At 39.2% G+C, this 26,400-nt stretch overlaps 1 protein-coding gene across 3 annotated transcripts in view; it reads left to right on the forward strand.

Annotated features, from left to right (window-relative positions):
* The window catches only part of RGS7 (regulator of G protein signaling 7), a 2,400,584-nt gene that overhangs the window by 2,019,259 nt on the left and 354,925 nt on the right, over window positions 1-26,400 (forward strand). For all 3 annotated transcript variants that reach the window (XM_044058067.1, XM_044058054.1, XM_044058060.1), the window contains exons 9-10: window positions 19,965-20,063; window positions 20,153-20,214. In XM_044058067.1, coding sequence (XP_043914002.1) covers window positions 19,965-20,063; window positions 20,153-20,214 — 161 coding nt within the window. The remainder of the gene's footprint in view (window positions 1-19,964; window positions 20,064-20,152; window positions 20,215-26,400) is intronic.

Raw genomic sequence — 26,400 nt, forward strand, 5'->3', positions numbered from 1 at the left:
GTGCAAACTCTTATGCCAATTTGGTATTATATCAATGGGAACAGGCACATGTCTTTAATAGTAGTTGGATGAAACATATACGTATATATAGGAGATTTGTAGATGACGTGATTCTGGCTTGGGATGGGACCATTGAAGAATTGAACAGATTTGTGGAATACTTAGAAACAACCACCACATTTCTAAGATTCACACATGAATACTCCTATACAGAGGTTAATTTTTTAGATCTAACCTTATTCTATGACATCCATGATAAATTGTCCTTCAGACTTTTTAGAAAAGTTTGTTGGAGGAACACCCTCTTGGAATACAACAGCATGCACCCGAGATACATGTTCACAGGCATAATGAAAGGACAATTCTCGAGGTTAACCAGGCTATGCAAGGACATAGACACTTTACAAACAGAAGCAGACAATATGGAGAGATTGTTCATAGCCAGAGGCTACAAAAGCAAGTTAGTCAGAGATATGAGGAATTGTGTTATACCAGAATATAATAGACACATCACTCCAGGGGAGAGGAACACAAGATCTAAAGAAGCAAGAGATGGAAATTATTCCACTTATCATAGGCAGAACAACAGTTAACTTTATATTAAAATACACGAACGATATACATGAAATCAAGAAGATTATCAATAGACACTGGAACATCCTTGGTATCACAGATGAGACAAGAGGAGTAGTAGGTTTAAGACCGAGTTTTGTTTTCAGGACTTGTGATAATCTGAAAACAATATTTTCATATAATTCAAATGACATCTCTTACACACAAGATAGAACACATGCTACAATAGGAACTTTTCCATGCAAGAAATGTAGCATGTGTCAATACATCAATCCTATTCAGGAATATGAACACCCACATGGATATTTCCATTTCATACCTAGAAGTTACACAAATTGTGACACCAACAATCTAGTCTATATGGCTAATTGTGACTCATGTTCAGCTTTCTACGTTGGCCTCACTAAGAGGAAACTGAGAGAGCGTATATACAATCATGTATATGATATACGCAAACAAAATGAGTTGAATGCATTAGCCAAGCACATTATTCTGAATTCTACACACAATTTTAAGTTTAGGGTCTTACAAAACATCCACATCAGCCCAAGATTGGGAGATAATGAGAGAGCCCTAGCGAAGCTAGAGATGGAATGGATTTTTAGATCTGGAGCACACAGGTTCCCCGGTATAAATAACTATGTATCAGTGAAACCGTTTTTAGAATAAATTGTGACATGGTAATATGAACTCATACACTGGGATTGTAGGCTCTGAATACAGCTTTGGTACTACAGTCACTCAAGCACTTTTGATATTTTATTTAGATCATGAAATATAGGGTTGCATATATATATATATATATATATATATATTTTTTTACTATTGAAAAATTCTGTTAAAAAATAGAACATATTGTTCTCTTGAATACATTTAGGCTGCACGTAGACATTCCAGCCTCCTGCAGCTTAATAATAGATGACACGTGGATAACAAAGATGGGATGTTCCTTTTGTGAAGCAGTTGAACAGTATTTTAGTAGAATTAATAATTGAGTAGATAATACATAAATAACATCTAAGCTTTATCATTGAATGATCATTAACGATATATATATTTAAGACTGGGAGTACTAGGATTATACAGAAGTTTTGCCAGGCATATGATCAGTGTAATACATACATTCAGTTGAGATGCGTTAATCCATCTGATATTCGATGACTTTAACATACAGCATAGCGCACTTTATGTTTAGATGCAAGTGAGACACAGAGATTAGAGACAGTTTAGGACGCCTCATTTAGTGACAGCAAACCTCTCTGAAAAGATAGCAAGCTACGATTATAGCATCAAATGAATTGATATTCAATATATATACACTCACAGTGAACAGTTTGACGCAGACTTTATATCTCATATTAAATGTGAGGCTGAACCAGCGTCAATTGCCAGATGGGTTAGAAAATATGCATACGTCCTATAAACCCGAGGTTTGACATTGGCAACAGTATTTCCAACAGAACCTTGATGAAGCATTTCCTATTGCTAGATGATGAAGTTAGGATTATAACAACAACATTAGTTATGTAGTAGACGGATCACTGAAAACATGAATCAAGTGTATATCAAAATGGGATTCCACAGTATTGTGTTCCTTTATCTCGCATATATGTACACCTGATTCACTATTTTCATATTACCGTGCATATAAACCTTTCAACATTTCCATGCTTTCATTTAATTTATTCCATGTATATACACTTTATATTCGATAATTTGGAATATATAAACATTTCCATCCGCAGTTATACCTTTGGTTATTTGTAATAATGCGATACCGCGCATCAGTAACAGAAGAAGCATTAGAGAGCTTACATTCAGTCAGTGTGATACCGCACCATAAGTCTCAAGACTAGATGCACTTCAAATCCATTTTTATGATTTTTATGTTTTTTAAATTTGTTTGAATGACTTAATCTGTGATGTGTCTGAATACTTTTGAAATATACCTAAGATTTAGGTTGATGTATTAGCTAGTATTCATATGAGACATTTTTGATGACAGTTTTGTTTTGCATTTGCTGAAGAATAGTACCATGATTTCCAGCGAATTGAAATGCACTAATTAACTAATTTTGAAGCATTCTTGAAGCATTCTGATTAGCCAGCCCCATGGCGAGAGATTGTTTTTGAATTGTTTATTGATGTGTTTTATCTTGACTTTTTAATCATTATTTACTACAAGCTGAGGTTTTTAACTATTCAACAATATATAAAAAAGTTAAGTACAGTTATTTATTTATGAGCGGATAGGAAAGGCAATTATTTAGCTAACTACTACAAGAACATAAGGATGCTGGGCTGTTTGATGTAGAAATGAATTATTCAATTGGGAACAAGTGTTAATTGCATAATGAATTGTTAGATTATGTGATTAGCAAACACTGTTTTTGTATATAAGCAACTGAAAAATATATAGAGATTGATCTGAAGAAGCTTGCTAGCCGCAAGTGAAAGCGCTTATCTCCACTCGTTTACTTTATTTATCGAATAAAGACTTTTTGTTGAAGAAGGTGTCTCGTGGTGTATCCTGACTAGTTTTCTTCTGTGAATGTTGCATAACTGTTACATAAACAAAGGTATTATTTAAGAAGAAATGTTCATTCTGTTTTGCATCGATAGTTAAGAACGATATGTGTATTACTGGAGAATTAAGTGGAAAGTGTGAAATGAAAATAAAATGAGATCGTGGGCATTGTAAAAACATATGTTATGGACATGTATTATGAAAACAGTGAGGAGGGTAAACAGTTAAGGAAAGGAAAGAAGTTTGCTAGGTATATAACTGAACATTTAAAAGGAGTATCACTTAGGAAAAACTGGAATGGTTTTCATAGATTGGTTAAGGAGTATAAAACATCAGGAAAGGGTAGCCTAGAGTATGAGTTCTATAAGAAGTTTAATGTTTATCAAAAGAAAATATCTGTTAAAGTAATTATGAGTGGCTTACCAATGGTATAAATGAAGGTGTTATAAAATCCATTAGAACAACAACACTCATCCTTCTATCTGCTTAACTTAATGAGCTACTGGAAACTTCAGCAAGGTGTCTTTATTATTCCCACAGAGGGTGCATCAGAGAGAGAGAGAGACAGAGAGATTCCTAGATCTAAAATAAAACAGAAAATACATTAGATGTACCTTTCTAAGCTCTACCTGCATGTCTGAAGAAACTTTTATTCTGCACCCCCCCACCATTGCTTTTCATAATTTATGTCAGCATCATAGTTTGTGACTATTGGCCATTCAACTTCTAGTTTCCTTACAAATATTTCAAAGTCTTCACAGTCTTTATTTTTACAAGTCCATCCTTTTAGCTGTAACAATCTCTATATCCTCTTTAAAAAGCTTTATATTACTTAATTTCATCCACATTTCTCAAAACCTCAGATGATAATTTCCAAAAGCCCCCAGTGTACAAAGACTTCTTTGCATGGGTAATATGAATGGGCAACTTAAACCTACTTACTGTTCAGGTAGACACCATTAACTGGAAGTCAACAAGGAGCAGAACAAACCCAAACATTACAGGACAAAGTGTATTAGCAGCACTTAGTCTTACCTTTTCTGTGTGTGTACATACAAATAAATATCTCTGTCATATGCCTTGCAACATTTTTTAGCTAGGCAAAATAAAAATAAATACTGGTCTAACAACAAGCACACATAAAGTAACTTTCATGCTTACTTTGGAGACAATTGTGTAAACTGAAGGAATAAGAGCAGTAAAGGAAGCTGTGGTGTGCAGGTCAGATCTATACAGCAGGAAGATCAGCATGGGATAGACGGTAATTGCTGTTTATTTTTATACTTATTAGTTTTATTGTTAGAGATCAAATCTTTTAATCAAGATTACCATTCTTGCTTGCCTGCTTTGGTCATGTTAGTATATGATAACAAGAGATGCTAAGGATGTCAAGGATTCCCAATGTAGGACCATCCCTCTGTCTGTACTGCTGTGGGGTGCTGTACTGTGTATCATAGGTCCATGTCTTAAGAGGTCACAGACTCACTTTTTTCAGACAATGCTGTGGCTGTTGATACATGCAAAAAAGGCAGAAGTGCAGCAGCAAGCTGTAAACATACTGGGGCTATACAGGTCACTCGGGTCCATGGGAAGGAGTGGAGGTGCCATGAACTTACCATAGGAATGAAATTGACTGTTGATTTGTGGGAGTCACTATTATCAGATTTTTGCCTACTGGTGACCTGGCCTAGGAATGCACTCCACTGTGTTGAGACTATCAGCATTCAAAATGAGATGCCAAGAAAAGTGTGCTGATTATTCTTTTAAATTGGAAATTCCAGCTAAATCAAGACACCTGAGAGCTATGCACAGAGGACAGTGAGACATGTCATATTTCAGGATTCTCAGATGAATGTAAAAAAAAAAATTCCATGTGAGTATTTTTGTTTAGATATAAGTGGTTTATTTTTTAAGCAAGGTAAAGTGACATTCATACTACTGGCAAAGTGAACAGAGTCCTCTGTAATCATATGGCAATTTAAGGTGAGTCGGGCACCACTAGCTGTTAGAGACTTAGGGCTCTAAACTGGGGAGCATGATTTTTATTACAGTAAAAGACCTAGCATTGGGATTTAGGGCTCTAGTATGTTTACGGGTAAACTTCAGCAGAGAAACTACTTTTTAAATTGTGGTTCCTGTATGGAATTAAAACAATAGTGTAAGGTTCATCAAATGTGCTAGAAATTTGAATGAGTAGGCATCCATCCATCCACAACCCATTTTTTCCCAAGTTTGCACATGAGGTCTGGGTGTCACTTCAAAATTGATAATAATCTAGAGCCAAGATTTACTCCATTGGATGATTAGTTCTACCACTGTAGTGTTTCCACACCACACACTGACATGCACACTCACAGTTAAGGCCAATTTAGAGTATTTGGTCCACCTACTGCATGTTTTTGGAATGTGGGAAGAAACTGGAACACCTGGAGAAATCCCATGCAAATACAGGGAGAACATGCAGACTCCACACAAAAGGTGCCCCAGGTGAGAATTGAACCAGTGAAAGTAAAGTTGTGTAAAATCTTACTATAACAGTAGACGTCCTTGCCTTCACAGCTGCAATATTCATGACAAATGGGGTTCCCTGCCATTAAGTCTGCAGTCCGGCAAGTTTACCAAAGTCTACCATTGCTTTTAGGTATGCTGAAAATCATTTACACATTCCTTGCATAGCGTAGGGCATAAAGATGATGTTCAGGCATACCATCCTCAGAAATTATTCCCCCAGTAGGAACAGCAGTCCAAAGAAAACCAAGGAGAACCTGCACATCCAGAAAGGAAAAACAAACTAGGGGGATGGATGGAGGGAGTGAATACTGCAGTGGTGAAGGCAAGGACATCTACTGTTATGGTGAGATTTTACAATACTGTACTATTTCCTTACATTTGCAGTTGAAGTATTCATTACAAATGGGAGAATGCAAAGCTCAAGAGGAAACCTGGGAAGAGGAAGCATCAGTACAGCCCTCTAAGAAGCCATGAAGAATAGCATCAGCAAAACCAGCTCTAGATGTGGAGATACGATCCAGCTGGTAATGTTTGGTAAGGGAATGCACAGTAGTCCAAGAAGCAGCTTCAAGAATAGAATTAGCATCTAAGCCTTTGAAAGAAGCACCAGAAGAAGTCACAGCTCTAGCAGAATGAGCCTTTACAGAAGAAGGAAGCTATTGCCATACAAAGTGTAACAAAAGGAAATAGCCTTTGAAATCCAAGTGGAAATAGTTTGTTTGGAAACAGCCAAACCTAAAGACCTAGGGTGAAAGGAAACAAATAACTTGTCAGATTTTTTGATAGCTTTAGTTTTATCCAAATAAAACCTGAGCTGTCTATGCACATCTAAGGTATGCAGCACCCTCTCACTGTCAGATTGCGGAGAGGGGAAAAAAGTAGGCAAATTAATAGACTGATTAAGTGACAACTCATTAACCACCTTGGGCATGAAGGAAGGATTAGTACGCAAGGATATCCTGTCCTCATGGAATATCACAAAATGTGGACAAGCCAAAAGGGCTTGCAACTTAAACACCCATCTGGCAGAAGTAAGAGCTAACAAAAGAACTGTCTTCCAAGAACAATGTTGCAAGGAAGCTGAAACAGCAGGCTCAAAAGGAGCCTGAGTCAATTTTTCCAGAATGAAATTAAGATCCCAGGGAGGAGGAACAGGCTTCCTGTGAGGTCTAATATTAAGGAAGCCTTTAAGAAATTGCTTAGCCTCAAATCTAGAAGCTAATGGGGGAGTTAAAGGCAGACAAGCAGAGACAGCTGATAAGTGGGCCTTAACAGAAGAATACACCAAAACAGCATTGAGCAACTCACAGAAATAAGAGAGAACCAAAGGAACATCCACAGAAAGTGGGTCCAAGTCATGAAAAAAACACCAATTAGAAAACCTGTTCCATTTAGACAAGTAGGATTTCCTAGTAGTAGGTTTCCTGGCCTCCTGCAGGACCTGCAGCACATCCTCAGAGAAAAGGTGTCTATGAGGGATTAAAACCCTATCAACCAGAGTGTTAGTTGAAGCATGGACAGATGGAAGTGGATAATGGACCCATTGTCTTGTCTGAGGAGATCTACCCTATGAGGTAACTTGTGATGATTTCCCTTTGCTAGATGCAGAAGAAGAGGGAACCAGTGCTGTTGTGACCAAAGGGGGGTCACCATCAAGATTTTTGGAGCATCCTGTTGAATCTTGAATATGACTCTCTGAATGAGGGGAAGGGGAGGAAATGAATAAAGAAACATTCCCTTCCAAGAAAATGAGAAGGCGTCCACCTTCCATACCAGAGGACCTGGGACTCTGGCACAAAACAGAGGAAGTTGTCCATTCATAGGGGAGGCAAAGAGATCTGCTTGAGGAGTACCCCACTAGTGAACAATGTCCAGGTAGACATCCCTGTGAAGCATCCATTTGTGGGGTGAGTGAAGGACCTCCTCAGATTGTCTGCCACAACATTCTGATCTGAAGGAATATAAACTGCCTAAAAATTCACTCGATACTGGATATCCAGATCCCATACCAGATGTGCCAGCCAGTAATAACAGTAAGATCTTGTACCCCACTGTTTGTTGATATACCACATGACTGTAGTATTGTCTGTGAATAGCTTGAGAGCTCCCGGAGAGAAGAGAGGATGAAAGGCCTAATGAAGCAGCATAAGAGCTCTCATTGCTTTGATGTTGATGTGCTCCTTCTGCTGATGAGGCGAGCACAGTCACTGAACCCTCAGGGCACCAAGCATTACTGCCCATCCCACATCTAAAGTGTCTGTGAACAGATCCTGAGAGGAAAGAGGAGGTTGAAAAAGGAGCTCTGGATTCAGAGACAACTGCTGAATCCACCACAGAAGTTCTTTTTTCAGACACAGGAGAAGAAGAACAGGAAAGTCTAGAGGATGTGCATGCTGAAGCCACACTGACTTCAGAAACCACTGCAACCTCCTTATGTGGAGTTTGGCCAGAGGGAGCATTGGAATGGTGGAAGCCATGAACCCCAGAACTCTCAGAAACTCCCTGACTGTAATGGAGGCCAGAGGAAGAAGAGTTTGAAAGAAAGAAATGAGAGTTAATGCTTTGAAGGAGGCAGGGATGCCAGCAGTGGTACCATCTGAATCCTGCAACCCAGAAAGACATGATCCTGAGAAGGAGTCTGGGAAGACTTTTTGAAGTTTATTGTGAACCCCAGGCTCTGAAGAAGAAAAATGGTAAAATTAAGATTTTGCAAAAGGACCTCTGGAGAAGATGCCTGAATCAACAGGTCATCCAAATAAGGAGATCTGGATCCCTTGAAGCCTGGAAAAGGCAATCACAGGAGCAAGGTATTTGGTGAATACCTTTGGGTCAGTAGAAAGGCCAAAGTGTAAAGCACAGAACTGAAAGTGCAGGAAGCAACAGAGAAATGCAAAAATCTCCTGAAGAGGATGGATTGGAATATGGATATAAGCATCCTTGAGGTCCAGAGATACCAGAAAGGCCTGAGGGAGCAAGAGAGAAAAAATGGACTGAAGGGACAACATCCGAAAGGAAGGCACCTTCAGAAAAGTGTTTAGGTAGGAGATGTCTAGAATAGGTCTCCAAGTACCTTCTTTTCTGGGCACTAGAAACATTTTTGAATAAAACTCTTTCCCCCTTTGGGACACAGGCACCTCTTGAATAGTGCCCTGAGACAAAAGGTCTCAAAGAACCTCTGGGAAAAAAGGAAGTTGTTTCTGAGGAGGCTGAGGAATGACCATAAAAGGAGGGTAGGAAATCCAGACCATGAAGTATCCCTGCCAAATGACTGACAGAACCCAAGAATCCTGGGTGATTCAGAGCCAAACAGAAAGAGAAAGGTGAAGAGAAAGAGGAATGTGGCTGGGAACAGGTGAATAGTCAGACAGCACCTGGTTTGTCAGGAAAGGAATGCTTAAGAATCCCTGGAGTCTGAGTTGCCTTAGCAGGATGAGTCCGTTTACTACCCTTTTTACCTTTAGAAGGAGGGCAAGATTGCCTACAAAAAAAGGCTGGCTTAGAAGGGTTGGTCTGCTGAAATTTAGGCACAGGAGAAACAAAGACATGCTTAAGCTCCTGTAAATCCTTCCCCTTCTTGTCCTGAAGAGACTTAAATAAACCAGCAGTCGCTTCACCAAACAAAAGTTTATTATCCAGAGGATCATCCATCAACTTAGCCTTAATATCATCGGGCAAAGGTTGAAACCTAAGCGAAGCATATCTTCTCAGAACTGAACCAGAAGCAGCAGCCCTAGAAGAGGCATCTGCTGCATCATAATTACATTTGATAGAATGATAAACTACCTGAGAGGAAGTCCCAAGCAAGGAAAGAGCAGAAGATTTGCTTTCAGAGTCTGAAAAATCAGAAATAGCTGACAAGCCTGAGAAAGAAGAGCCAAGACATACCTAGAGATATGGATCTGATAATCAATAGCACTAAAAGCTAGGGTAGCTGAAATATAAACCTTCTTACCCAGCCTATCCATGGTTCTACTGTCCTTGTCAGAAGGCAGTAACTTGGACAAAGGAATCAATGGAGACAGATAATCAGAAGCAAGAGACACCACAGAGGGGTCAGCAGCAGGACATTTAAACAAAAAGTAACAATCCACAGGCACCCTATAAAACCTATCAGACTTCTTGGGAGCAGGAGGTAGAGAATCCAGTACTTTAAAGGCATTGGAAAAAACATCCAATAAATCAGTCAAGACAGGAGGAATGTCCACAGGTTTAGCAGATTCCATCTGCAGTAAGTCATAGTACCTCTTATGGATATCCAAAACCTGGGCACAATCCCACTTAAAAAATTCCATCATCCTAGAGATTGTGTCCCCAAAGGAAATTTCCTCAGAAGGATTCATAGGTTCATAGGTTGATACTAGGTTATCTGCCCTAGGGCATTTACAAGCCTAGCCAGAGTGTGTTTGGCTTTTGCCACCCTTCTTAGATTAGTTGACTGTGCCTCTGTATAGTAGGTCACAGAAGATAGTCCATTTAAGGTTAGTTTACTGTGCCTCTGTCTAGCAGTGACACAGAAGAGATCCCAGGGGTAAATTTACGATTTCCCATCCAAATGTCAAGATTCTTCTTGAAGAGAGTCATTGAGGGGCTCTGTCTGACATGGATTGGGATTTTGTTCCAGAGTGAGGGGAGCCTCTGGGATATAAATCTGTCCCTCCAGCATGTTCTATTTATTTCTGTGCTGAGGTTTAAGTCACAGGAGCATGTAGTTCTAATGGATTTGGATTTCTTGAGATGGAGCATGTCCATTAATTCTGGGTTGGACATGGCTTTATACGTCAGGCACAGATCGCCTCTGAGTAGATGGTAAGCAACTGAGTAAAGCTGGAGTTTCTTTAGCCTAACTGCGTAGGGCATCTGTTTGTGTCCCTTGATCCTCTTGGTGAGGTACTTTTGGGATCTTTCTAGTTGTAACAGGTGTCGGGTAAGGTACATCCCAAATGGGGCACTGTATTCAATTATGGGCCTGATGAGTGATGAGTAGAGGGGCACAATGAACTCTCTTGATTTAGATGTGAACCCCTTCGTGATAAGGTGGGCTATATAGAATGTCTTTCTAACCACTTTGGCAATGTGATTGTCAGAGGAGAGATTGCAATCTACTTGGGTCCCCAAATCCCTAATTACTTCTTCTGTACATAATGGATTACCACCTATGTGGTAATTTGTGGGCACTTTGTTTTTCCCAAAGGGGATGACTATGCACTTTTTGGCATTTAGCTTTAGGCCATGGCTCTGGCACCAGTTATCCATCTCTGTGAGACCTTTTTGGAGGATGCTTGTGTCAGCCGGTAAGTCGATTATGGCCCCCAGTTTGCAGTCATCTGCAAACGTTGTCAGCCATAGCCCTCCTGTGTTAGCCTGTACCTCAGAGAAATATATACCAAACAAGAGAGGTCCCAGGACTGAGCCTTGTGGGATGCCACTTGTAACTGGTTTAGAGTCTGACATGGCACCTGAAATTCTGACCATGTGGGTTCTATCCCTAAGCCAGTTTGCAACCCATCTTGTGACATAGGGGTTGATATTTAAGCTGGTGAGCTTATTTATGATGCCCGAGTGGGGTATTGTGTCGAAGGCTTTTGCAAGGTCAAGGTAGGCTGTGTGGACTACCTTCCCTTGGTCTATGGCCTTGATGACTGTTTCAAAGAAATTGACCAGGTTCAAGAGGCAAGATCTGCCCTTAACAAAGACGAATTGGGTAGGATCCAGTGTTTGAAGGTTCCCAATGTCTCTGTTTATGAGTTCCATGATGATACGTTCCATAGCTTTGCAGACCAGGCTAGTTAGGCTTATAGGGCGATAGTTTCCGGGGTCCATTGTGGCACCAACTTTATGGAGTGGGACCACTGTTGCTGTACGCCATTCTTTGGGTACATATCCTGTTGTAAGGCTGAGACTGAACAGTGATTTTAAGTGAGGGTTCAGTTCTTCTTGGAGCTCATGTAAAATGCAGCCCAGGACACCGTCCAGTCCCATTGATGCTGTGTTTTTTGCTTTGGAGAGGGCAGCTCTCACCTGTGCATCTGTGATGTCAGGGAGGCTACACTCTGTTGGGAATAGTCATTTGCTCATTTGGGGGGGGGGGGGAGTTTGCACTGAACCTGTCTGCCAGGATGTTGGCAATGTCTGTGGGTTCAGTGTATTTTTTGTCATTTTGCACTAACTCAGAGCATATCTGGTAGTTTCTACCCAGGTTTCTGACATAACTAAAGAAAGCCTTGTGATTATCTTTAGCGTCTAGTGCAATTTTTCTTTCAAAGCTAGCCTTAGATGATTTTATGAGGGATTGTAGTTTCTTGCTAGTACTGATCAGAGTTGCCTTCCCTTTCAGGGATTTTGCTCTATCATTTAATATCTTCCTCCTTCTGTTGTACAGCTTATTTATGGTTGGGGTCCACCAGACAGGTCTCCTGCCTTGGTTTTATTTGGGAGAGCACGATCCATGCATTCCTGTAAGTATGCATAGAATGCATTTGTAAAGGATTCTGCAGTTTGGGCCGTATTTTCCACTGGACCTGGGGCTTTGAAGGATTCCACCTCAGTTTTGAGAAGTGGGAAGTTTGCTTTTGAGAAGTTTTTGACCGTGGTTTCCTTTGCTGGGGGTGGGGACGGGATATGGATGTCCATAGTGATTAATTTATGGTCAAATCTTACCAATGAGGGGTATACCTCTGATATGGAACATAGAGTCCCCATGTTGGTGATGATCAGGTCCAGTATGTTTTCCCTCTTGTGGGAGTGGTGACCAGTTGTTCCATAGCATTTGAGTTTATAAATTCTAGGAACCATTGGGCTAGGGTGTTGGGGCTTGAATAGTGCTCCCAGTCTATGTTTGGGTAGTTAAATTCACCTAATATAATGGTGTTTGGAGAGACCTTCATATTCTCCAGTGTCTTCAGGAAAGCCGAGTGGGGTTCCTGAGTTTGGGAGGGTGGTCTGTAGCAGGCTACAAACTGGAAGGCAGTTTTGCCCACTGTTAGTTGCACATGGATGGTCTCAGATGCTTTGTGCAGTGCCACTAGCCTGGCGGTATGGGTATCTTTGATGAATATGGATACTCCCCCTCCTCTTGTGGTTTGGTCCGAGTTTTGGGGCCGAAAAGCATGGTATGAGGTATAGCCTGGTAGTGCTGGGGTGCTCTCAGGAGCCTTGAACCAGGTTTCTGTTAGTGCACAGATATCAAAATTCTCCATACTGAGGAGAGCCTCGAGTGCGTGCATCTTGAGGTTTAGACTTCTGGCATTGAGCAGCATTACCCTTAGTTTCTTTTTCCTTGTGTTGTCTAAGGAGGTGGGTTTGTCTTTTGAGCCTTGCCTAAAAAAGGCACTATGGGGGTGGCAAGAGCCTTGGCCAGTATTCGAAAACCCAGGGGTGACAGGTGCAAGCCATCCCTAGCGAAGCAACGTGGCTTGTCAAGCATGTCATCCCAGGCTGACAGACACTGGATCCCATTTGAGTGACACCAATACTTTAGCCAATTGTTGAAATTGATCATTTTGTCTTTATACTGTGGTATCATTCTTGGTGAGGGTAAGATGCTACTCAAGGTCAGGGTCATACCGGCCTGGGCCACATGATCAGAGAGCTCCTCTATGTCTCTTTTCATGTAATCCAGGGAGGTACATCTCAGGTCATTCACACCAGCATGGAAATGATGGAGTCATATTGGTACTTGCTTTGGAGTGACCTGAGTGCTTGTGTTATGTGGCGGATCCTGGCACCCAACAGGCAGCATACAGTGACCTTCTCCTTGTTCAGCCTGGTGAGAGGGACGTCAGTGTGTCTGACAATAGAGTCACCTATTACAAGTGTATTAGGTGTGTTGTTTAGCCTTAAGGGCGGTGACTGTGTGGCACACTGACTTTGTGAACTATGTGATACGTGGGTATTGTTGTGGGGTAGCAGTTGCTTGGATGTCTGCTTTGGAGGTCTCTGTTGCTTGGGCAGATTTTTATTTAGAGCCTCCGAGTATGTTTTTGTGTGTTTATGTGTTTGGTTTGCTGTTGTGATAGGTCTATGTGAGACTAGATTTGTGGTGTGTGTGATTACCTTCTCCTCCAGACTGATCTGACCTGACTGATTATCTAGAGTATGAGAGCCCTCCTCCTCCTCAGGCCTGTAGTCTAAAGGAGAAGGAATCTGGGTAGAATAAGCAAGGGATTCATCATGAAAACCCACCTCTTCCTCAGAAGAATTCAATACTCTGGGCCTTTTAGGGGAAGAGGAGGACCAAGGAGGAGTAAGAACCGAAACCCCTTGAAGAGGCCATAATGACAGTAAAGCACTAAACAACCCCCTGAGTAAAGGCTTGCCACTCACTTTGTGGATCCCTGGGAGCAGAAGAAACATGATTAGTTTTCTGTTTCTTTTTTAAGGGGACATCTGTCCGAGAAACCTGAGAAGGTTCAGACTCAGGATGGCATTCCACAACTGTAGTAGGAACCTCTTTCCTAAAAAAAGTCTGTGGGAACCCCTCTAGACACCTCGGGAAACAGTCAACCATGGTTCCCCCTGAATGCCCAAAATGGATGCCTGCAAAGCCTCATCAGATGTGCTGCCCGCCAAATCCTCACCAGCCTCCAACCCAGACACAGTAGAGAAATCTGACAAAACAACCAGGTAAGCCTCTGGTTATATAATAACCTTGGGAGAAACTTCTGGCAGAGGCTGGACAGCAGAAGATTCCCATCTTACCTTATGCACCTTCTTCTTCCCTGATGGCTGACCCTCGAGGTAAGAAGAAACAACAAAAAACAGATGGAGGTAACAGACTGATGCTTAAAAACAGTGTTCAGACTGGAGGCAAAAAAGTTCTGAGGATGGTACACCTGAACATTACTTTTATGCCCTACGCTATGCAAGGAGCATGTAGGGGACGTTCAGCGTACCTTAAAGCAATGGTAGACTTTGGTAAACTGGCCAGAGGGTGGGCTTCATGGCAGGAAATCTCGTTTGTAATAAATACTGCAATGGTGAATGTAAGGACATCAAGTGTTATACTAATTCTTTATGAATCCTGTAGTGATAAATTATTTTAATTAGCTAATCTCTAAGATGTCTGAAATATTTTGTATTTTGTTGTCATGAAAAGCTAAATTGTTGTTTCAGAACCAATGACAAATCTTAATGGTGCAGAGGTATGAAACCCTGACTTCAGCCTAAATGATATGCAAATAGTGACACAGGCAATAAAGGAGATGATGAGGAATGGTCGGAGTGAGTCCCTGATGCTGCCTTACCCATTCTTAGGGGAAGGGGCAGTTAAGCTCGCTCTTATACAGAAACCTACAAAGTGTATGTATACTGTCAGTATGTTACCAGCAAATGTTGAATTATGGAGTATGTAAGGTGAACAGCAAATACTAAAAGTAGAGCTGGTCATGTATGGTAGTGCCTCTGTCTAGGAGGCTAGTACTGAGGGGTAGACTTATTTTAAGTTTTGTTTGTACTAACTCCCTGTAATATTATGAAAAATGAGATGTTCAAATTGCAGATAGTCATTTGAAAAGGACTGACAACCTACTTCTGACCAAACTATCTAACCTTAGTCTCTCCAACTCTACTCTCTGCTGGTTCTCAAGCTATCTTTACAACAGATCTCAGACTGTGAAATGGATGTCTGCATCCTCCCCTTTCAATTCAGTCTCTACTGGGGTTCCCCAAGGCTCCATTCTTGGTCCCCTTCTATTCAACATCTTCACTAATAATCTCTACCAAGCCTGTCCTCAATCCTCTCTAATACAATATGCTGATGACTCCACTATAATTTCTACCTCTGACTCTCTACCTCACCTTCTCACCCTTACACAAAAAATCTTTACACTCAATTGAAAACTGGCTAAACTGCAACCAACTCCTTCTTAACCAAAACAAAAACTGCTCCTCTTCCTCCCCAAATCCCTCCAACACCTCAAATCCTCCTTCACTGTTACATCTCTAAACAATACAACTATCATGACTGAACCCCACACCAAGCTCTTAGAGGTTATAATCACTGATCAACTTAAGTTTGATCTTCATATACAAAATTCAATAGAAAAGTCCTTCCACAAACGTGGTGTACTCTATAGAAATAAAGCATTCCTGACAAACAAAGCCAAACTCTCTCTGGCACAAGCATACCTTCTATCAACCCTACTATATGCAGCACCTATCCTCACTAACCTCCAAACAAATCTTTTAGCTAAGCTTGAACTGGCATATAATAACATTTAGATTTGCTGCCAATCAACCTTATTGTTCTCACCACTGGTTATTTCTTAACACCCTTCACTGGCTTAAATGTCACAACCAACTCCTTCTGCCTCAACTTCACCTTACTCACTCCATTTTAAACCAGCCCAGCTCCTGTCCTGCTCTCTCCAACCTCATTACACCCTATATTCCTAACTACAGACTCCGTGGCTCAGACCAACATCTCCTACAAATCTATAAACCAAACAAAGCCATTGGCAACTTCTCTATAACCACTCTTTCACCAAAGCCTGGAACAATCTGCCACAACACATAACATTAATTGCTAACACTAACTGCTTCAAAAAAACTCTGAAAGACTATCTATATAAATATTGGACTTGCTCTTGTGCTGACCCTACATAATCATCCACCTTCTCTTCTAACATAACCCCCACCTCTTCTTTCCCTCTCCCCTCTACTTTTCTACCTACCCCCTTTCTCACATACCCTTCTGTTTCCATAAAATCAGACATGAAGTCCACATTTTTTACAAAATCTTCTATACAATGTAAAATGAGTATACCTTATATCTGTAGATTCGACAGCTGCATGTGTAAGAATACATAGTTTAAACATGTATAGTTTTTATGTACACTTTCTTGATCTTGTGTTTATGCATATGATTATGATGTTACTGTATCTAGACTAATTGTGTAAGTAACTGTATCTTATGTACCTCTCTGGAGCTTTTCTCCTTAGGTCTTTGCTGACAATGGGCTTGCTGCCCAGTCAGACTAACCCAGTCAACAAATGTCAAATAAATAATTCCTTGAATCTAGAGGTTCTGATGCTGTTCATTGTAGATGTGCAAAAGGTCCATCAGAGCTAGATCTGAGGATGCCTTGTATGCGAGATATAGATCACCTCTCATTAATCTGTAGAAGACAGAGTATAGAGACAGGGGCTTAGGGTGATCCCTGCAGGACAATGTGTTTATACCCTGGATTCTCCTGGTATGGAACCTTTGCAGGCATTCCATCTGTTGCATATGTCTGGTCAGGCACATGCTGAAAGGGGCATTATATTCAAGAATGGGTCTAATATAAGCCAAATAAAGTGGCACTGTGGCTTACTAGGACATGGATGTCATGCCTTTATTTATAAGGTGGGTGACACAGAATGATTTTCTTGCTACCCTGGCCAAATGTTGGTTAAATGTCAGATTATTGTCTACATATGTTCCTAGATCCTTAACTACTGGGTCCACTTTTAGGGGTGACATATCTATGGCATAATTAGCTTAGTTGGCAGTTCTCTCAAAAAGTTCATGACTTTGGCACTAGCCATTTGTCTGTGTTAGACCCTCATGTAAGATGTTTGTGTCATGGGGAAAATCTATGATAGCTCCCAGTTTGCAGTCATCTGTGAACTTGGTCAGGCAAATACTCTTGACATTAGCCTAGAAGTAGATGCCAAATAGGAGTGGGCTCTACATGGAACCACGAAGAGTCCTGCTGGTGAATAGACTTAATGGAGGTCCCAACTTTCTGGGTCCTGTCAGCCATTTGGCAAGTTATGTAAGGGTTTATGTCCAGTTTGGTAAGTTTGCCTACTATACCTGAGTGGGGTATTGTATAGAATGACTTAGCTAGGTCCAGGTAGGTATTATGCAACATTTCCCCTCATCTATTGCCTTGGTGACCTTCTCAAAGAAGTCCACAAGGTTTAGTAGGCATAATCTTCCCTGGATAAAGCCAAACTGGGTTGGGTCCAGTTTCTGAAAGCAGCCTATGTCTTTCTTGATCATTTCCATGATAATTCATTCAAGGGTTTTGCATATTAGACTAGTCAGACTAACAAGTCTCTAGTTTCCAGGCTCAGATGATGATCCACCCTTGTAAAGTGAGATAACCATTACAGTCTCCTATTCTCATGGTACAAAACCTGTTTTAAAGCTAAAGGTGAAAAGTGACTGAAGTGGTCCTGCTAGGTCATGTTCCCAGCTATTTAGGAGGCATCCCAGGATATTGTTAGGGCCCATGGAGGCTGTGGCTTTGGCCTTAGTGCGCACAACAAGGACCTGCTCCCTGTTAATTGTTGTGGGGGTTATATTAGTAGGTATTTCATGGAGAGAAGCAAAGAGGAGTGGGGGGTGAAGTTTAAACTGAATTTGCCAGCTAGTAAATGTGATGTCACACTGCTCAGTGAAGGTGGCACCATTGCCCACCAGTTCAATACACTGATGTGTGCTGCCTTTGAGGTTGTGACATAGCTGTAGAAGGCTTTGTGGTTGTCTTTAGTCTGTGAGACTATCTTGACCTTGTAAATGGCCTTTTTGCCCTTTATTAGTCCCTTTAGTTTCCTGTTTAGTTTAATTAGAGTGCTCCTATCATTGTGGGAGTTGCTCTGCCTGATTTTAACCATGACTTTTTCCCTTTTGTTATATACTCTGTTAAGGTTAGAATTCCACCAGTATGGTATGTTTTTAGAGTTTGTTTGAGGCATACTTCTAGTAGGTACAGCAGCCTCTATACAGCCATTTACATGACTGTACAGGGGCTCTGTGAACAATTCCACATGGGTTCATAGATTCATAGGTGATTACTAGCTAGTGACCCCAGTGAGCCTTTTTAAGCCTAGCCATGTTTCAAAAGTTTTGAATCAAACTCTGTACCTTGGGTCAGTAAAGTAAACACTGTAACCATTAAGCCAAACCTCCCTTCTTGTGAACTTGGGGTTGGGAGGGGCATTGAATATTGATATCCTATCGCTTAACAGGGTGCAGTTTGCTTTGGAATACTTCCTAACCATTACAGAGTTTGCTGGATTGCTGAGTTGAGTTTTATTTTGAAGGATACAGCTTTGTAGTCTGATGCAGTGGGTTCTCTCCCATATTGGTGAGTAGCACTATCTGGTCAAGCTATTTGTGTTACTAAAGTCCAGGAATCATTGTGCCTGTCAGTATGAGGCAGTGTATGTTTTACAGTCTATAAAGGTTCTTTAAATAACTTTGTAAAACAATCAAACAAGCAAAACTTTTACTGGAAATAATACTTGCTATTAATACAGGTGACTAACAAAGCATTTCACCACTATATCCAAATAAGGAAGGAAAAAACATGAACACGTATCAGTGTAACAGAGCCAAAAGAAATAGCTAACATACTTGTACACAGATTTTAAGCAAATTTCTTGTCACAAAAGGAAGCCTTATCCACTCTTCCTCCTGGTAACATGATCTCACCAGAGTGGATAAGGCTTCCTTTTGTGAATGCATAATGGTCTCCTCTGCCCTCAGTAAGGTCAAAAGCACCACTTCCATATTACTGCTTAGCTTGGGATGCCACCCTCCCCTTACACACATTCTTAAAACAGCTTTAAAACCTGGCTATATCCCTGATATCTGGAAGCAAGCTATCAGTGTCCCAATCAAAAGGAAGGCCCTTCCACAGGCCTAATAATTTCAGACCAGCCAGACTCATAAGAATATTGAAAAATATGTTGGAGAAAGTCATAACTGAACTGACCATCAAGCCTTGAGCTTGTTTACCAAACCTATGACCTTCTGGACCCCATATTCTCACCATAATGCTTGTCCCACAAGGCAATTGCATGTAGACAAAGACATTGGATCATGTTAACCATACAGTATCAACTTTAGTCTCCTTCATTTTTGTATTTTTATAATGATATGTACTTTCTATAACTAATTTCATGCAACTTTATTGCACTTTTATTGAAACCTCTGTTGCAGTTTCTTAATTCTCAGTCCTAATTCTAAAACAGCAGAATTTGATTGATATGGGAAAACAGCAGATTGCCATGGAGTGCCACATGTGGCATAGTTCTACAATCAACATTTTTAGTTTTACATTTTATGTAGAGTGAATTGATAACTGCATATATAAATAATGAAGGTTTCTTTTCCCTGTTCTGTGACTTGTTTAAAATGTTGCATGTTATGTACATTATGAACTAAAATTGCAAAGATTTCCTGAGAAAACTTTAAAAATGAATTACAGAAACAAAACTCAAATTTCATCTGAATTTAACATTGGAAAATAATGTTCTACCCTCTGCTTTGGTGCATCTTGTTTTGAGACTTTCATTAGCAAATGAAAAAGCACTGACCCGTTTTTCTTTTCTTGTTTCATAATATAATTTTCTTATTTAGTCTGTCTATGGACTACAGAATGATATTCGAAGTCACAGTCCAACTCATTTGCAAGTCACTGAAGCAAAACAGCCCACAGCAGAAGAACTGCAGCAACAGGTTGGAAATACCACAATAAATACTGCTGCCAACTAAAACATCTGCATAAAGGAAATTTACTCTGTTTTCTTTATTAAATTTTATTACAGATACAGTTTTGGCAAATGCAAATAGAGCGACATAGGTTAAAAATGTCCAAAGTTGCAGAAAGGTAAGTCTTCAGTTTTATTTCTTACTGTTTTGCACCCAAGTCACAATTAACATTTCTTTTGCCTTTGTTCCCTTTTAAGTGATTATATTCTTCCACATCTTTCCTTAGCATTTCCTTTACATTTTGAATACAGGCAGCTACAGCAGGCAAATGATACTATGTGCTCTTTGGGAAAGTGTATTTATTTACATATTCAGGTATTATTTCTATTCATAGCATCTAAACATGGTGATTACCAGGAAATATGGGTCAAAGCATAACTAAGTTAATAACGTGTGAAAAGCAGATATGAGAATCTTATACTGAAACACGGGCAGACTCATTACAGACTCAGTGATTCTTTAGTTATACAACAAAATAAAAAGGGAAGAAGGCATGGAAATATTGCTGCTATGGCAAATGTTTTAGGGCATAAATAGTATTTGTTGTTAAGGAGTAAGCAGCGGGTACCATATTCATATTAATTATATCAAACATTTAATTTTTTTGTAAATGTAGCTCCTCATTTGTTCATAAATGTCATTGTCCTACAGAACTAGAATACATTTGCTTTATAATACATTTTCTATTCCTGAAAAAAAAATATATATATATATATATATATATATATATTTTTTTTTTTTTTTTTTTTGATTCTCCATGGAAACGTCATATGTTTTACTATGCATTTGTCACCAGGGAAGCAAATACCTTTTCTGTAACAAACTATCAGAAGTATAGCCCTTGACTAAAGGTAGGCTCAGACTTTTCCGATCCATATTTGCCCAGTCTTTTGCCACTTACCTTACTTTGGGTAGAACAAGGCTATTCATTTATTTGTTCACGTATTTATTTAATTATTGGTTATATTTAATTGTAAAATTTTTAATTAATTTTAATTGTAAAAGTATAGAGTTAGTAGTCTGAAAAATTTTCAATTATTTTTAACACACTGCCAAATATTTCACTTATTCCACAGGAGATATAATCAAAGCAGCTTTTGTATATACGTATAACAAAAATATAATTATTCTTTTTTTAGGATACCAAAGAATCAGTCCCACATGTAAGATACACCCTCCACTGATCCATTACATTACAGTGACCATGAAACAGTGGCAGACCACTTTGCAATTAAGCCATGATAAAGGACAAATTATTATTTCTGGGATAAAAATTCAAAGGAGGATATTCCAGGGTGACTCTCTCTCACCATTGCTATTCTGTCTTGCCCTTAACCCTTTAAGCTGTCTACTTAACAAGTTAGGCCATGGCTATAATTTGGCTCCTAGAAAACAGCAATGTGTAAAGACATCTCATGTTCTCTTTGTCGATGATTTAAAACTGTATGGCTCATCAGATGAGGAACTGAAAGCACAACTGCAAGTTGTCAAAATTTTTCATATGATATAAGAATATAATTTTATCTTGATAAATGTGCAAAATCAACCTGTAAAGCAGGAAAGCTTCAGCACCAAGAAACCATCAGTTTGGGAAAATAATGTGATATGAAAAAAAAAACTAAACAAGAGGGAGTGTATAAATATTTGAAAACTGATGAAGGATCAACAATAAAACATGAACAAATGCAAATAAAACTTAGTAAGGAATATTTTAGAAGACTTAAAATTAATCCTGAAAACAGTACTGACATCTAGGGACAAAATTCAAGCTATAAACCAATTTGCTCTTCCTGTCCTAACCTACAGTTTTGGAGTGATTGACTCACCCCCAAAATGTGTTGGATATGTTAGATATGCAAACAAGAAGGATGCTGCATGCTCACCAAATGATTTCTAAAAATCAGTGCATACCAAAATGATATATTCCCCATTCCAAAGGAGGGATGGGCCTCCTTGAAACTGATTACATATATAGCTCTGCAATTGTAAGCTTGCACACGTATCTGCTGACCTCATAAGACCCAAATGTAGTGAAAGTTTTGAAACATGAAGAGAAAAAAATCTAAGATGACTTTCCTGCTTAGTCTAGCAAAAGCATATTGATGTCAAGCAGGAATGGAAATCAAACCAGAAGTAGATAAAAATCAGGTAGCAACTGAATGTGCCAAAAAACAAAGGAAAGAATATAAGGTGAAGGACCAGATGAGAAGAAAATGAAGACTCTCAGAAGTGATGTGAAAGGCAGCTTTACTGGTGTCTCCTGGTACCGTGGCTAAAAAGCCTTCAGGGGGTAGTTTGTTACACCAAAAGCACTTTATTTATATTAAATTACATGATATTAATTAATTAATTAAATTATACATCCATTTCATTTAAAGTGACTTTGAACCATTCTTAAAACTGCTTGTTAACCCATTTCCCAGCCCTGCATTCATTATTCATTCTTATTAACTAATATTTATGCATTTTTTATAAAAAAAACTTTTAAAGTTAATTTCTAATAACCTGTTGATACATTATTATTTCCTACCATTTACAATCACAAATTCATACTATATTTATATTTAAATACTCATATCAAATACATGTTCAGTTTGAATGAACTTTTATGAAAACATGAGTTAATGCTTCAATATTTTTCCATCTCATGCACCAATATTATATGTTGATATTTACCTCCAATAACTGTTTAAAATTCATACATCTCTTATACGAAAAAGTTATGTGCTCTGAAAATATACCTTTTGTTGATTCATCTTGCACCACAATGGGCCAAAACTTTCTAACTAGCCTCACTAAATAATGTGAAAAAGGGGAAAAAATCTACTGACAAAATACATTATTCTTGTATCTTCACCTAAGGGTTGTTCTTCATACCTTCTTTTTACTCCTTCACCACCTCTCTGTCTAATTCCTAAGACTCTATTTTCTGTCCTTACTAACAAAAAAGGGAAATAACCTCTGCTAGATAATGTATTCCTCACTTTCACAAATTCCTGAGATATCATTCTCTTATCTGACGTATTACTAAAAATATGTTTATATTCCCCATAAGGTAATGAATCCAATAAATGGGGGGGTGCATACTTGAAGACAATAAAAGATTATTAGCTGCAGTTTCCTTATGATAAGGTGTAAATTGTACAGACTTATCCTGACCCACATATAACTCTAAATCCAAAAAATGCATCACATCCTTACTGGTTTTGTATGTAAAAGATAGCCCAAAGTAATTTCTTTCCAATTCATCCATGTATGTTCCAAATTGTTCCATTTCCCCTCGGCACACAAAAATCAAGTCATCTATATATCTCCTATAAACAATGACCTTATTGTTGAAAAAACATTTATTATACATGAACTTCTTCTCAAACAAATTCATGAATATTATTGCATAAGAGGGAGCAAACGAGGCACCCACGGCGGTGCCTCCCTTCTGCAAAAACAGCTCCTCATTAAACTCCAAATAATTGTGTGTCAGGCAGAACTCAAGCAACTGCAGAATATAACCTGTTCTAGGTTCTTCCCCCAAATTTTTGCTACAGCTTCCAAACCTACCACCTGACTGATATTGGTATACAAAGCTTTTACACCTACACAAGCCAAGTAAAAATCGGCCTCCCATTGCATTCCCCCAACAAGTTTACAAAATTCTTGACTATTCTTAATATGTGAAGGTACCTTGGAACTAAACTTATTTAGCTGTTCATCCAAGAAAATTCCTACATTTTGTAGATAGCCCCCAACCTCGGAGACTATCGGTCTCCCTGGAGCGTCCATTACATTTTTGTGAACTTTGGGGATTGTGAAAAACCTAGCTCATCTGGGATTTTTAATAAACATATTCTTGACATCTTTAGCCTCAAAAAAAAAGCAGCCTTTCTCCTCTTTCTAAAATTTCTAATAAGCATGTATTAAACTCAGAACTAGGATCATATTTCAGTTTTACATAAGTATCCCCATCATTTAATAACTGAAAAGCCATTTTGTTATATTGACCCTTAGACAAAAATGACCCAGTTCCCTCCTTTATCTGCCTGAGTGAAGACCAGGTCCTCATCATTACTTCACAACATTTGCAATGTACCCCATTCCTCTTTAGTTAAATTGTACATTTTTTGTTTTTTTTACAAACATCATGTACTCACATTCAATTTTTTTGCATAAGGTCTTTTCAAACACATTAATGGCAACAGTATTTTTAGGGGCAACAAACTAACTTTCATGGGGAACAGTTAGAACTGTCAACCTTAATACCCTAATAACCCTGCAAGTATAGCAAGTGCACGGCTCAAAAAGGCATCAAACCAGTCCCAAAGAAGGAGCCAGCACAACGTGGTTGAGAAGCAATAATTTAATAAAAATGCATCAAACCAGTCCCAAAGAAGGAGCCAGCACAACGTGGTTGAGAAGCAATAATTTAATAAAAATGCATCAAACCAGTCCCAAAGAAGGAGCCAGCACAACGTGGTTGAGAAGCAATAATTTAATAAAAATGCATCAAACCAGTCCCAAAGAAGGAGCCAGCACAACGTGGTTGAGAAGCAATAATTTAATAAAAATGCATCAAACCAGTCCCAAAGAAGGAGCCAGCACAACGTGGTTGAGAAGCAATAATTTAATAAAAAGGCATCAAACCAGTCCCAAAGAAGGAGCCAGCACAACGTGGTTGAGAATCAATAATTTAATAAAAATGCATCAAACCAGTCCCAAAGAAGGAGCCAGCACAACGTGGTTGAGAAGCAATAATTTAATAAAAATGCATCAAACCAGTCCCAAAGAAGGAGCCAGCACAACGTGGTTGAGAAGCAATAATTTAATAAAAATGCATCAAACCAGTCCCAAAGAAGGAGCCAGCACAACGTGGTTGAGAAGCAATAATTTAATAAAAATGCATCAAACCAGTCCCAAAGAAGGAGCCAGCACAACGTGGTTGAGAAGCAATAATTTAATAAAAAGGCATCAAACCAGTCCCAAAGAAGGAGCCAGCACAACGTGGTTGAGAAGCAATAATTTAATAAAAATGCATCAAACCAGTCCCAAAGAAGGAGCCAGCACAACGTGGTTGAGAAGCAATAATTTAATAAAAATGCATCAAACCAGTCCCAAAGAAGGAGTCAGCACAACGTGGTTGAGAAGCAATAATTTAATAAAAATGCATCACACCAGTCCAAAAGAAGGAGCCAGCACAACGTGGTTGAGAAGCAATAATTTAATCCATATAATGACAAAAAAAAAAAAAACAGACCGGTTTTGGCAGTAATGACAATGCCTTCCTCAGTGTAAAGAAAGATCTCACAGAAAGCCATATTTATTACAAAATGAGAAAAGCAACTCAAATTGATTGGCTGGTCATAATTGCTCATTGAGACCAGGTGGAAACAAACCACCTAGTCTAATTATCCATCTTTTTTCTTTCTGATTCAATATAGTATGTCAGCCAATCTTATGTCCTTTATCACCCTGTATAATGTCGATAACTGTAAACCTAAAGGTTGCAGTGGGATGTATTAATACATGTCTATAAAGGGCATTAATGATTCTTTTGTGTTTGATGTCACTCAAATGTTCACTAGTGCAATATTTAACTGGTCTGGACGTCTGACCAACACAGAATGCCAGACACAAGCAGGTTGCTAGATAAATTATACATTCACTGGAACAATTTTCAAAAAATCTAATGTCAAAAACCCTGCCAGTATTTTGGCTACTAAATTGCTTGGTTTTATCCATTCTGGCACAATGAACACAATGTCCACATGGGAAACATCCAAAAAGGAGTCCCCCTGTTGGGATAGACTAATATAGTATGTTAGAGTTAGATGTCCCATGATTATAATGATTGAAATGGGACCCTAGTGTTTTGCCCCTTCTATATCCAAAAAGATATCTTCCCTGGAGCATATTAGCCAGTCTATCATCTGACATCAAAATATTCCAATTTTGCTGAACTACATGAGAAAGTATGTAGGTGTTCCATCCATACGTTGTTATCAACCTAATGGGTGGTGAATCCTGGATGGTCTTATCCTTATATATCAAAAAATCTTTCCTGTTAATGATGACACCTCCCAACAAGCCATGGTGACAGTACCTGGCTTGTACCCCCGGTTTTAAATCTTTTTACCATGTCCTGCCTGAAATGTTCATATTTGTTGGGAACAGAACAAATGCGCTTATTCCTAAGGAACTGTGACTTCGGGATATTGCGTATAATATGGGGTGGATGATGACTAGAAGCATGTAACAATGAGTTATATTGAGGGTATTTGCAGAATACCTAAGTATCTAAAGTATCATCAGT

This window comes from Protopterus annectens, chromosome 1.part2, assembly GCF_019279795.1.
Source record: "Protopterus annectens isolate FY-2018-M chromosome 1.part2, PAN1.0, whole genome shotgun sequence".
Classification (NCBI taxonomy): domain Eukaryota; kingdom Metazoa; phylum Chordata; order Ceratodontiformes; family Protopteridae; genus Protopterus; species Protopterus annectens.